Source organism: Pezoporus occidentalis, unplaced genomic scaffold (assembly GCF_034315485.1).
Source record: "Pezoporus occidentalis ecotype Australia unplaced genomic scaffold, CSIRO_AGI_Poc_V1 ctg41, whole genome shotgun sequence".
Lineage (NCBI taxonomy): Eukaryota > Metazoa > Chordata > Aves > Psittaciformes > Psittacidae > Pezoporus > Pezoporus occidentalis.
The window spans coordinates 4691952-4706237 of NW_026915736.1; the positions used below are offsets into that span (position 1 = coordinate 4691952).

A 14286-nucleotide genomic window follows, 5' to 3' on the forward strand; every position below is an offset into this window, starting at 1 on the left:
TAGCGGATCCCCACCTGGAGAACAAATTTCACTCTGTGTCAGTATCTTGAGATTGTATTCAGTGAATTCAGAGAGCAAGCTGAAAGCAGAGAAAATAATTTCAAATTCACTCTTCATTTGCAGATTTGCAAGGCCAGAAAATTAATACAAGCCACCTACCTGCATGTTTCATAGGTTTGCAGTAAACAAGCCTAAAAATGGTACTCTGAAACAATTCTCCCTTAACCTTGCTAATCATTTTGGGGAAAAGAACTGCCATCAATATTATCTCTCTCCCCAAAATTCAGCTCTCTCTACTGCTACATAATACTGACTTTTCATACCAATTCAACTGTTCTGTAGCTAGATTTTTTTTTTGAGGAAAAGAAACCAACCAAAAACCACACCACCACTGCAAAAAACCACCAACCAACCAAAAAAAAAAAAAAACAAACACCCAAAACCAACCAAGCTCTTCCTAAACTGACAAAAAAGTCACAAAACCTACAAAAGAAAATGGCAGCTCAATAAGTCATGTCATCTTTTAATCTAACCTAAAATGGAATACCATCTTAACTGCAGATGACTGACAGGAGCTGAAACATTATTTGCAGAGATAAAGCTCTGAAAAGCTCACTTCATAAACAATAAATCAGAAGCTTCTCCTGTTGGGCATTAAGTATTAAATTAAGAATGGCAAAAACCTAGTAGGAACCTTTAAAACATTAAAAGAATATATTACAAGATATTAAGAAATTAAGATCATACCGACATCTGTTATAATGAAATACGGTGAAAGCAAAACCACATTACTAATTTTTGCCATTTATGACCACTCATCTAGTCAATCTGTCATCAATTCTCCAAATATACTCTTAAAAAGATTTGCAACTTACCCTTTGTTTTTCAAGCTAGCTTGCTGCTAGCATGGCCAAATTTATTTTTAAACAAAACCAGTTCACTCTGCTGCAGCTGAAGATACATTCATAAAAACAAGTATGTTTCAGAAAGGAAGGAAAAAAGAACCATCCACATTTATAATCAACAGACCTGCCACCACACTCTGGGTACAGAGAAATCAGTGTCTGTTGAACAAGTATTTTTATTTTTAATGTGAGAACCTGCACCACATTTTCAATTTAATACACAATGCTCTTATTCCCAAGTAAGAGCCCACACTGTTTGTGAATGTATATGCAATATTTAGGCAATGAAACAAGACTCAAATAACCTAAATGTGGTCTTTTAAACCCATGGTTAAGATGTTACATCTTGTCAATTGCTACCTTTATTAAATAGCTACCCTTAGCAGGGGTGAATGGTGAATCAAACCGCTGAAGAAAATCAGCCTTTTAGAAACAAAAAAAAACAGATTTAAAGACAATGATACTTGCAGTGCAGTCCTAAATACATAAAACACGGACAAAATGTCCTGACTCCTCACAGCTGAGAGATACGAAATTAAGGATGCTGCTTGCAAGTTCCATTTTATTAAGCAATCCACTACTGCCAAAGCTTTCAAATAAAAGCACGATACCCACCGTGATGTTTTCCAGATCAAGATGCTTGTTGTGAACAGTTTCACACAGTCTTCGAATTTTTTCCTTAATTTTATTCATGTCTTTTTCATTCAGCAGCTTGGCAGAAGAAGCATCTTGTTCCAATTCCAAAAGCCGTATCATCAGATCTAGACTAGCTCTGTCTAAATCCATGTTCAAACGATCTCTACTCAGAATGTACATTAGAGCTGCTGTACAAAGGGACAAATTCTTGGGTTGGGAGAGGAAAGGAAAAAAGAAAACCAAACAAAACAGGTTTTAGGAATCATTAGGCAGACCTTTTTCAACTTTTAATAAACAAAGATTTACAAAAGAAAAAGCCTGGCAAGTCCAAATCTACACTAGCACTTGCATGAGTACTTACTGTTTTATGCTGATTCCTTCTAGCAAGTTACTAATGCATTCTTCTAAGCAAAACAACTGAGACATAAATCACTTAACACATTTACAAAACCCTAGTAGAAAAGCAGGGGTTTCTACTTTTAAGGGGCTCAGTGCTGCAGAGAGTAAGACACGGTAACTCCAGAAACACAGTATTGTAGAAAAGAGACAGATGGCAGGGGAACAAAGTGAAAAGCACAGGGTACATGACGAGGTAGGTGAACATTCTTGTTTGATGGGATAAGCTGGTGACAGCACCAGAAAATACAGAGATCGTGGGGACAGTGTCTGCATGTGAACTGGGTGAGGGACAAAGTGCCTGGTGACATACATTCCAATTCTGCCAAACAGGTCTGTTCATCAGTAGTTCAGCCAAATCCTTCCAGCATAAACACATCTAACTACCAGTGGAATTCTGCTTTTTAGAAGCAAGACAGAGTACAAGCCAGCTTCCCCCTGCATTATCTTGATCACCCCTATCTTACACAGAACTGGTATATACACATCTTACTGGAAAAAGAATACTTAAGTCCTTCTTCAAGAAGGAATTAAATTTCTTCTTCATGAGTATCCAGAAATGCAAAGGCAGAAGGCAACTGTCAGGAAGGGGCAAATGACAGTGAAGAGATCAATGCAAAGCTATCCGTCCCTAGTGCTGGTAAGTACAGCACTTGCACTGAGAACTCACCCATCCAGGTGAGCTCCAAGTTACAGTAAAGAGGAGAAATATTCATGGAGAACAGAGTTGTGCTGGATATACTAACTACTTTCAGAAACCTCTGATGGTATCTGGAGGAAAAAAGCTGGGAGTGGGGTGGGGTGTGTATGTGTGTGTCTTTCTGGGTTCAATGTGCTTTATGCACCTATTCCATTTTTTCTGTAATAAGCAAATTAAAATATGGAGACAAACCAATTCTGGGACGTGAATGTTGCACAGCTCAACAGGAAAGAGCAGAATTCCTGTGTCATGCAGATTAACATCTTGTTTACAGTTCAACCAAGCACCAAACCAATCGTTAGCAGCTTCTGTTTATTTTAGAAGCAAGTCATATTAAGCAGTATCAGCATTTCCAAAACAGGAATCACTCCTCCAGCCTTTGCAGGTCTAGGGCAGAAAGTAATCTATGTGGCTTGTCTACACAGACAGGGTATACATTGTTTTCACTTAATTTCTATTAACTTTCTCCAATAAACCCTGCAATTTTATCATTTTAATTATAGAAATCGTTTCTTCTGGATTCAGTCGCAACTGGCTTAAACTGCAAGAAAATTCAGGTTCCTGGAAGACAACTCTGCTCCTTCCAAATGGCTGTTCTTAAAGCAGGATATAGGAGCACATGCATTCCAGTGAATGGAAAATAACAGAATAGAATAACATAAAATAATGCTTAGCCGCCACCCCACCCCCCCCCCCCCAAAAAAAAAAATTAATACAGGGAAACTGCTGAATTTATAAACTGGGCTGCCAATATTTAGGCATTTCAGGAAGTCAGACTGCTCTTGGATCACTACTCAGAAACGCTTTATAGATATTCCAGAGTTTAATAAGGGCAACCAGACTCACATTGTAAGCCTCTGTACCCAAGCCCTTGCTTGTCCTAGGCTCCCTTCTTTACAATTCAATTTACTATTATAAAGAGAGTAATGGTTCTCTCCCCGCATAAGTCCTGCCAACACTTCTCTTCAGACCTTCCACCCAGGTTTTAAGATACTTAAATGTAATCAGAAGGGACCTAAGCAGGGGACTAAGACATTACACACAAGGTTTCAGGCTACAAAAGGACTGCCTGAAAAGCAAGGACTGAAACAGCTAGGTGTAACAAGAACTAGGTTCCTGCAACAGCACATATACAGAAGGCGAATCAGGCCACTAAGCTTCCCAATGCTTACATGCAACAGGAAAATTCCTGTTTTTCCTATAAGAAAAGTAACGACTTTCATGTAAGGAAAATAAGGACTTCAAAAGTGAATGGTGCTTATAATGTAGAACAACCTTCAGCTACATGCCAGTGATAGGGGTTTTCTAAAACGAATTTTTCTCTAGTCTCCAGAGGAAAGTTAGTTTAACCTTGAACATAACATCTCTACATTCTGCTCTGATCTTCTGTGTTAGACAATGTGGTTAACTGTTTATGAAAACCCTATCTCATGCCCTAGAGTACACAGAATTCTGCATGGGGAATAACACATAAAACCAAAATGAACACCCAAACAAAACCCAGAACAAAATCATACCCTCAAAATCCCACCGTTGGGCAGTAGTGAAGCTCTCTCATTTTTGGTTTTTTTTTTTTTCTTCCTACTCTATTCCTTAAGATGCATAAAACACATTCTACTTCCAGACAAATGTGGAGAGAAAAAAAAAAAGTAAATTAAATAGGATTTACTCTAGACAGAAATTTTACGGCACATCTAACTATGGAGTTACAATCCATACTGCTACTGAATTCAGGAAAACATCCTAGTTGAACATATACTCCAGAAACAGCAGACCATTTACACCCACTCTCATCCTTGTCTTCCCTTGCTTGTTCTATTTATACTCCCAACTTCTGGGAACAGATGGTTATTTTCTAGGGTTCAGCACTACATTTAATGCACTTTTTTTAATAATTATTCACATGCTGAAGGCATTACAAAACCACATTTCTGTGCTGAACTACTGACAGCTACAGTGAGGACATCATTTTTGATTAAAAATGATACTCATACTCCAAAGCTTTTAGAGCATACCTGGAGAGACAGTCAGTTAAAAACTCAAACTGCAGCTTAAAGACAAATGTACCAGAAAAATTTGGTGGAATGAGTCATATTCATGTAAATACTTTGGGCATAGCTCAGTAAGGTAACTGGTTAGCTTGCTTTCCTTGCTGGTTACAAAATACCTCAGCAACTGCTATTTCATATTCTTATGGAAATATGAAAGTCCCCCACTTTCTCAGTCTATTCCACTGTAAAAGTACAATCAATGCAGTATATGTACGTATTTGTTTCCATTATCCCTGTCACCATGCCAGTCTTCCCATCTCCAAAATACTTTAAAGAAAATATTAACAAAATAATTATACTTTTTTTTTGCCTAGTCCTTATTCAACTTAAACGCATTTAAGCCATGTGTTATTTAGTGAGTTACTCTGCACTGAGATTTCATGGAAAAATTCCTATTTAAACAAGTTAAAATGTTAGTGAAATAATTGTTGAACAAAAGAGCAGTATATAGAGACAGCAAGCTTATACAGGAGTCACTGTTGAAGCATATACTGTCAGTAGAGATACTTTAGCATTTAATAGTATTTTGATAAATCAATAATTTTATAATACTGTATAACCTGCATCAAGAATGCACTGTAACAACACTAAAACGTTACTACCTTTCCCCCCCTCTGACAAGAAGCGTTTCATCAGATACACTGAAAATAGTGAATATAATCAATGCTTCTTGTTACTGCAGACTAATAATAGCATGCAATTTCCTTTTGAACTGTATGTGCTAGTTCTTTTGAAAATGAAGGAATAATGGTAACTGTCAAAAGACAGCCAAAAATACACCCAGCAGACTTGTACATTTTCCAAGGAACTGGAGCTGTCCTCTGCAGATCTCCCACAACTCAGTGGTGGCAACTGTCCTAAATACTGTGACTGTACTTCATTTATTTCTAGTATCACTTGGCACTATTTTGACAGCTCACAAAGTAACAAATGCATTGAACCTGGTTCCTGTGTTTTACAGTTAACCACTGCTAATTTTTGAAGGAGATGGAAAAGCAGCTATTATTCCAAATAAGTTACTTAAAGCTCTACAGCTTTTTCCCCCACCCACAGTAAGATGTCAAATACAATCTCTTAAATATCTATTTCTGTGGGTGCAAAGCTTCCTTCTGCATTGTATGTCATTCTTCCAGAGCTATTAAATACAAGTAATAGAGCTGACTGGATATACGCATCTACTACCCACTTCAAGTAACATTTCCTATGTTCAGCTTTTGTAACAATACCTCAAGGGATACCCCACAGAGGCACAGTTTCCAACCCCTGGAAAAATATTATCACCTGCAAGAAGCATCTTCTATTACAGCTGAATTGAACTTGTAAAGTTGATAAGAAGGACACTCCAAACTGCTTCAGATTTTGCCTCTCAAGTCATGTTACCATAAGCAGTTAAAATTTACCTTTCCTAGATAAACCATAGAATACTGAACACACACAAAGCATCCTACAACTGCAATTACAGCTTTGTTCAAGGAAACAAGCATGGGACATAAAAAATGCCCCACAACAGCTACAGAAAAGGCAGTAATTCACATACAAGCAAGTCTGGAGAAGAGCACTTAGAGCCATCTTTAAATAAAAGGAGAAAGGATTCCTTTCAAAAATATTTTATGTGAAAGAAATTATAAACACAACAATAAAACTATTAAAAAAAAAGCTTAAAAGAAAATAGCATTCCAAAGCACAGTATGTTGTTTTTTTTTTAATAGCTAAAATGTCTTTTTGACAAAAGAATTTCCAAACCCAGCAGCACATTACAGTGGAAGCGGAATCTGTCATTGGAACGTAAGCGCTCTTATTTTTCACTACAGATTTCAAAACCAAAACCACTGGTCACAGATGCACACTATACTGGATGCTTGACCTTGTATTATGCGTACACAAAATTCATATAAAGTAGACAGATATGACCAGACTTTAATGAAATGTACAAGATATCCATACCTGATGGTGTTGGGAATCATCCAGTGTTTTGAAAACCATGGCCACCATCCCATGTGCTCTCAGATGCATTCGGAAGCTGGGCATGGCGCACTTTGTCGCCAAGCTGATTACACTAAAGAAAATGAATTCTAGATGAGAACAACTAAAATGGGCACATTTACGAATATGGCAGCTAAACAAGTCTACAGACTGTGGCTGACCATGTCAAGCCCTGACAAACTCTGACATTTTATTCAACTGCTGCTTACCAGCACCAAACTACGTCTGCTCTATTTTAACGCTGGCTAAAAACAGGATTTCAAAGGGTACCCTGAACTTGCTTCTTTCAAACAAAAGTTGAAATAATTTAGAACAGTTAAACTGAAAAACAAACGTTCATGAATTAAGTACAAAGTTCTGATTTAGAGGCATAGGAGAGTTTATTATGGATCAAAGCATTATGAAAAGTTGTAAATGTGAGCTTCCCTCGCTATCTAACAGTTATCTATCTAGTTAATTAGTCCCGCTTATGCTGGACAATACTTTCACAAAAAAAAAAAAAAAAAAAAAAAATCACACCAACCTCAAACATTTTTAATATTTATTGCTGTATTCACTGTTGATTGAAAAACTGCAGATTTTGGGAAAAATATGATAAATCTATTAGTCTAATCAGTGATCAGAATAACAGTTCTATTTTAATAGCAGAATTCTTCCCCTGGTTTTATTAGCAAGCTGCCTGCCATTTCTAGCACAGTGCAACATGCAGACTATTAAAAATAGTTTTCTTTTAAATGGGGAATAATGTGGAAATGATTCTGCAATCAGGAATCTATTGAGGAATCTTACTATGAAAGATTCATACAGTGTGGTGTTTAAAGAACAAGTGTCTTTCTGTCTCCAATCACAACAGCACCAGTTAGAGCTTACCTACCAGTTTCTGATTCTCTTTTACGTCTATTCCTATCCTTACACATTGATTTCCTTTGGAAAAATACTTTTCTTTTAATTTGTTAACTGAAAGAAAAAATTTTTATTGTGTTTATACAAGTTACATTCCACAATATAAATTTGGAAAGTAAATAGTTTCAGATCTTAGGAAGCTTGCCATACAGGCAAGGTAAGTGCACTCATAACTATGGATAATAGATTTCTTGTATTTATACTCCAGCAACAATATTCACTGCTAGTTTTTGAGGAACATGAAGAATAAATTCTTAAAATAGCTCTCAAAAGCATTAAAGCTTTTCCTTATCCACAGTCAGATCTCAAGTCTTTCCTTATCACCTGGTCTCTGTGGATTCGTTTTTCCTTCTCTACCATTTTAGTGTTGCTGAACACAGAGAAAAATTTACCAGTCTTTAAAAATAATTAAATAAAAAATTAAAAATATGATTACATAGTTACAAGAAATCATTCTAATTACCTTTGGTGTCCAGTCTCTGGACATAACATCAAGTCAAACTTTTCCAAAGCAAGACTAACACTTTTTACTACTAACTTCACATTAACTTGCATATTCAAGAGTACAACAAACAGTTCAAGATAAAGCTTCCAGTTAATACTGAGACCACCTCCAGTGAATGCTAGCCATGTTATTTCTCAACAGAAGGTAACAAACAGGAATGCTGGAGTTACACAATCTCTATTGCATTACTTCCAGATAACAGCCAGCAACCTTTGCAGTCTTAAGGATTTTATTTTAGAACTGAATTTTGCATTAAAAAAAAAACAGAGCAGACACTGCATGTAAGACTGCACTAAATAAAGTGGGGATTTTTTTAATTTATAGCATGGAAATCTGTTGAAGATGTCATTTACTGTAATTTTTTTTTATTTCACCTTCCTAGTCATCCTGCTTTTGAATATTCACAGTAAATCACCTTGATGATTATTTTCCAATTTTGTACTCTTTATAGAAGTGCCAGGTAATTACCCAAACAGCATTTTAAAGCATGGTCACTTCATTAGTAAATACTTAATTCAGTATCTCTTTTAAATGTAAGGTCAGTGTTTTATAGTAAGATATCTTACCTAAGGCAACGTGTGTTTAGGGGCTGATTGCTCTTCAATCCACTTAGCAAGTACTCAATATCATCAGTGAACTCTTGATTTTCACCAAATTCCACTACATCATTGAAGTGCTTTACATGCTGAACAACAGTGTATAACTGGAAGAGACAAATATTGTGACCTAGGTAAGTTGCTCCGGGGATTAATTATAACCTTAACAAGTACAGTTTAAAAATCTATTCAGTTTTGAGTGCAAGGAAACATTAAGAAGTTAATGAAGGCCATTCAACTACTTGGATAAAAATATTATCTTTAATAGGAAAACCAAATTTCATTTTGACACTGTTCCTTCAGTATTTAGGATTACTAATAATTCTTTATCTTAAAAATTTGTTAAGAATACTTACTTCTTTGTCTTCTTTCCTACATTTCAATGCAGTTACTATCTCTTGATAGGGCTGAGTAGGTATTGTCACAGTTTTTATCACTTTGGGAGGTGGTGCAGGAGCCTTAAAAACTCCATCATCTTTATGAATTGCCTCCTTTGAAGATAGCCTTACCTATTAATAAGAAAGTGCTAAAATGGGCAGGTGTTTTGAGCATGTAAACACATACTAAATACATCAGGAAACAGTACAGGTGTGCAATTGTCAAACTGACATTTTGGGACTATTTAGTCCTTGCCTTACACTATCAAGAGCTACCTAAATGGTGTGATAATGTATCTTCTCTAAAAAAAAAAAAAAAAAACAAACTTATAAATTAAATGCATTTTTAAATACAAAACCCAGTTCTATGTAGTCAGGAAAGCTCCTGTGAAATTCTGGAACTTAATAGTCCCTTACACTAGTTCCTTAAGTTTTAGGGTAAGCAAACCAATCACGTTCATCCTTTAAAAACAGTTATTTGTTGATAGGGACAAGCATCTTACCCCCTTACACTGGAGATACCAGGACTAAACTGGCTGCTATACCAAACCATCACTAAGTACACTGGTGTGGATTCAAGCACAGCAATGAGCAATCACTGTCTTGACACAGACTGAACTAAAAACCTTTGTGCTTACTGTTCTCACCTCTAACTACTGGAGGCTACTGCACTACTGTACTCAGGATACAACTATCAACTGACCTCTCCAACCTGACACTCCAAACTTTTTTGCCTGCAGGTAGCAGACTACCAATATGAATTTTGTAGGCAATAAAAAACTGCCACACAGAGAAATGAGAGAGGCATGACTCAAGCAGGTAGGGTATGCTCTTGTAACTTCATGGTATTCTTGCACACTGGCCTTATAGTGTGCTTTAGGAACAACATAGTATAACACAAAATACAGAAAAACCTATTCGGAGCTTATAAAAGGTAACAGATAATTTGATGTAACAGGAATAACCACTGACAAATTGCCAGGCATCTCAGGCAAGTATTACAGGTTTTCTCTCAACCTGCTTCTCTGTATTAGTTTGATGCTACTATACAAGCTTAAATGTCACCTTATCTGCTGATTCCTTCTTTGAAACAAATTCAGATGCAAAGACAAACTACAGAAAACAAGACATACACGAAAAAAAAACACCTAAATGACAAACTATAAATATAAAACTGTCAATGCAGTAACCATTTATTCACCCTCAGTCTCTAAATAAAATCATGTACTTAGTTTCCTTATACAGAAAAATGAGCAATTTTTTTTAAGTGAGTGAAAAAAAGATAGAATTAATATGCAGGCATGGAGGATGCATTAACTGTCACTCCAGGGGACATTTTGAGAGATATCCTTCTTGTGCATTGTACATTGACAGTCAAAATATAAGCCAAAAAATGCTACATTAACAGAGTATTCTATCATTGTCCAGCACTTCAGTATTTGCTCACTTAGGCTCCAGTGGAAAAGTGCCAATACATCACCCTGAAAAGCTGGTTCAGAGAACATACTGGAGCACTCTGATCTTATCAGTCTGTGAACACAAGAGATGCACTGAAATATCTCATCCAAGTCTTGGTTAATGGCTTCCCCTTCAAAGTAAATTCCAGGGGAGCTTGGGAAGGCCGTAAGAAGCAGTACTTGGCATAAGCAGTTTTCATGCTACAGGTTTCTCACAGTAAATCTATGACAAATTTATCCAGATCTTCAGGTAACAAACTTCTACTGAAATTAGAGGCAGAAATTACCACTGAACATTTGGATCAAGGCTCATGTACCTTTTAACCCTTTAATATTAATCATATACATGTAAAGCAAAGTTTAAAAAAGTGACAGAAGTAACTTCAGATGAGCACTATAAAATGAGAACTCCCCTAACTGGTTTGTTCAGCCAAAGCTCTGCCATATTCCTGAATTAATATTTTGATGGTTCCAGTTACAAAGTAGAAGTTTGACAAAAGACAAAATGCTGAATAGAAATGATCTGGACATTTTCCTAGCCTGAAGAGGATATACTCGAAGCCTCTCTGAGAAGACTGGATTTCTGTGGGTATTAGCAAGTTAATCCTAGGGGCTCTCTCAGAAGATGAAATGGAGTCCATTGTGAGAAAACTGAACTTCAGCAGATTAGGAAACGTAACCTGAAGTATTTTTTTTTTTTGTATCGGTATATTGAAATGATATGAAAGACCCCATTCGTAGTTATTTCCATGGACAATTTCTTTCCCATCAAATACTCAACAGCTCATCTCACAAAGCAGACTTCATTCTGAATTACTGTGACATAACTAGATATCAAGAACTTGTGTTTCAAAATGTATCATTGTACCTTAAAAGGGGATTTACTAAACGTAGAAAAAAAGAAAACAAACAACAGTCTACAGTCTACTTACTGGGACACTGGGAGTTTTCAAAACCGGTGGTGCTGGCAGAGCCTCCGATTCTGGCTGGTTCCAGTGTCTAGCGTTATATACAGCTTTTGTGGGAGACTAAAAGATAAAAATAAAAGTTATTTTTAAAGCAAAATCTACCAATATCACTATGCACTCCAAAAATTATTGTAGCAATAATGTTACCCAACAAGTAAAATCCGTTTCATTTCCCCCACTTCTGTATTCCCAGCAACACAAGTTCTCTGTACCATACATATCAGAAAATCTGTAAGACTTTGAAGTACCTGATGGTTTTAAAGGCACACAGACCCACTCAAATGGCAAAAGACATTATGTGCATGTATTTCAAGATTTTTCTTTCTACTGGTTGAATTTATTCAAAGACAAAAGGTCTGCAACCTTAGCATAGACAAAACCAGACAGCCATGAGGGGGGAAGAAAACATGTTAGCAAACATCATGTCAGTAGAAAATATGACCAGTTTGGAATCAAAATGCAGATCTGACATAGACTTTGATGCTTCAAGAAAGAGAAAACACTCAAATTAAATGCCTTAATCCATATGATAAATCAAGCCTTTTTTTTTTCCTTCCTGCTCAGAAATGTTTCGAGGCAAATCAAACTAAATCAAGATTTACTGTCCTTGAATTTTTGGGAAACACAATTGTCCTGGGTTCAGCAGTAGCAGTCATTTTTCTCCTCCTTGGTAGCTGGTGCAGTGCTGTGTTTTGACTTTCGGCTTGGGAACAGAGCTGATAACAAGGATGTTTTGGTTTGGCCAAGGACTTTGTGAGCCTCATGCTCTGCCAGGGAGGAGGGGAAATCGGGAGGAAGCAGAGACAGGACACCTGACCCAAGCTAGCCAAAGAGGTATTCCATACCACAGCACATCATGCCCAGGATATAACTGGGAGTTAGGCAGAAGGGCTGGGAAACTGCAGGGTTGGAGGAGGCATCGGTCAGAGATTGGTCAGGCTGGGGGGGGGAGTTATCGGTCAGCTGGTGGTGAGATATCGTATTCTCTTCCCTTATTTCCTTCATCGTTGTTATTATTGGTGGTAGCAGCAGTGATTTGTGTTATACCTTAGTTACTAAACTGTTCTTATCTCAACCCGTGGGAGTTGCATTCTTTTCGATTCTCCTCTCCGTCCCTCCAGGAGTAGGGGGAGGGCAAGAAGGGGGGGAAGTGAGTAAACAAGTTGCCTGACTGGGTTTAAACCATGACAACAATATAATTCTTAGAGGATGCAAGGACAGAACTGCATTTCTAGCAGCTGAGTTTACCTATTTAATGGCATTATAATAATTCTAGATTAATACAGTATTACAATTTTCATAGTTTCCCAACATGCCGTATATTGTGTAAACTGCATAACTACACACCTCCTCACAAGCACTTATAGAGCATTTTAAACATGGAAAATATAGATATCTATTAAAAAAAAGAAATCCTGTTAAATGTAAGGTATCAGCTATTTAAAGCAGATATTAGCTCATGTACGCCCACAGAGGGGCTATGCGCAGCACACCTAGCAGCCCCAGCTATAGATTCTGAAGCACAACAAGGTTTTGGCATGTCAAAAACTACAAAGTAGATTTCAAGAGTTTTGGTATTACTGTCACATGTTTCTGAGCTGCATCCTTCCATTCTCTACGAGATGAGAAAGCCTTGACTAACAAAATTTCAAAGAATATTAGCAGAATGAAAGTCTCAGCTGTGAGTTTTCACAGCCCAAAAAAACTGTCAAGAACTCCATCATTTTAGTTTCCAGACAAGAGAAACTCCTTCCTTCCTACAGTGAGCTTTGATGTGATAAGAAATTTAACTTAGTTGGACTTTTTAATTAATTTTTTTTTAAGCAGCGCTCATGTACCATTCAACAACATGCATGCAATGGCCATCATCTCAACAGCTTCAGCTGTTTTCTGAGGAAGCTCTTTTAACAATATATTTTCAGGTAATGGAATGTAAAGTTGCTCAGCAGCCACATGTACCTACCATGGCCACATGCAGGAGTATCAAAATAAGGGGTTTGATAATTTTAGTTTTTAACTTTCCAAAGTAATGGAAGCACCAGCTTATCTCCTGACAGTCTCTCCAAGCTCAAACAGTTAAAACTGAGAAATCAGTTTTTAAGTTCATGCTGCTACAGTTATGAGAGGACATCTCTGTCCATAAAGACAGTGTCGTATAGATCCCCTTTAGAAAAAAAAGTTAACTGCTGACAAAAATCACTAAAAGGTTAACTCTCTTCTCTCCCAAGCTTACTGCATTTCTGAGCAGCAAAGTCTTACCAAAATCTGGCTCAAGGTTTATGATGAACAAACCAAGGACAACTTAGTAACAAAGATGCTTTCTTAATATTGAAGGACACAAGGTTTTACAAACATCTGTAATGGGGAAAAAAAAAACACAACAGAATATTTTCTGGATACTCACTACTTTTCTCTTGAACTACGATTGTTCCACAGATAACCTCAGTGCTTAAGACTGGTAACAGAAGGTCTAAGTTTCTGGGTGCCAACATCCCGGTATACAGGATAATTCAAGGAAGTAATACACTATCAAGTAGCCAGCATGAAAGTACAGCATATATTTAATATCAATCTGACACATAATTCTTCTTAACCTTGCAGGGAAAGTTAAATATTACAGTTCTGACAGCTGTCGATTGCATTACAGCTGCCATAAATCCTATTAACATACGATATTCATTATTAATAGTCCCAAATCTCAGTTATCACATAGTATCCTATCCCTGCTTAAAGGATACCAATATATTAATATTCCTGAATTTCCTGTCTCGTAGCTACAAGCAGCATAGCTTTTTAGATCTCTGCCACA

General features: G+C 36.8%; 1 protein-coding gene across 5 annotated transcripts in view; it reads right to left on the reverse strand.

The window, feature by feature from the left end:
* WAPL (WAPL cohesin release factor) overlaps positions 1–14286 on the reverse strand; it is a 70957-nt gene that overhangs the window by 16174 nt on the left and 40497 nt on the right. For 3 of the 5 annotated variants that reach the window (XM_062634057.1, XM_062634053.1, XM_062634054.1), the window contains exons 5-9: positions 11442–11537; positions 9032–9184; positions 8646–8782; positions 6633–6744; positions 1521–1748 (exon numbers count right to left, since the gene is read on the reverse strand). In XM_062634057.1, coding sequence (XP_062490041.1) covers positions 1521–1748; positions 6633–6744; positions 8646–8782; positions 9032–9184; positions 11442–11537 — 726 coding nt within the window. The remainder of the gene's footprint in view (positions 1–1520; positions 1749–6632; positions 6745–8645; positions 8783–9031; positions 9185–11441; positions 11538–14286) is intronic. The other 2 variants (XM_062634055.1, XM_062634056.1) reach the window with 2 other exon arrangements.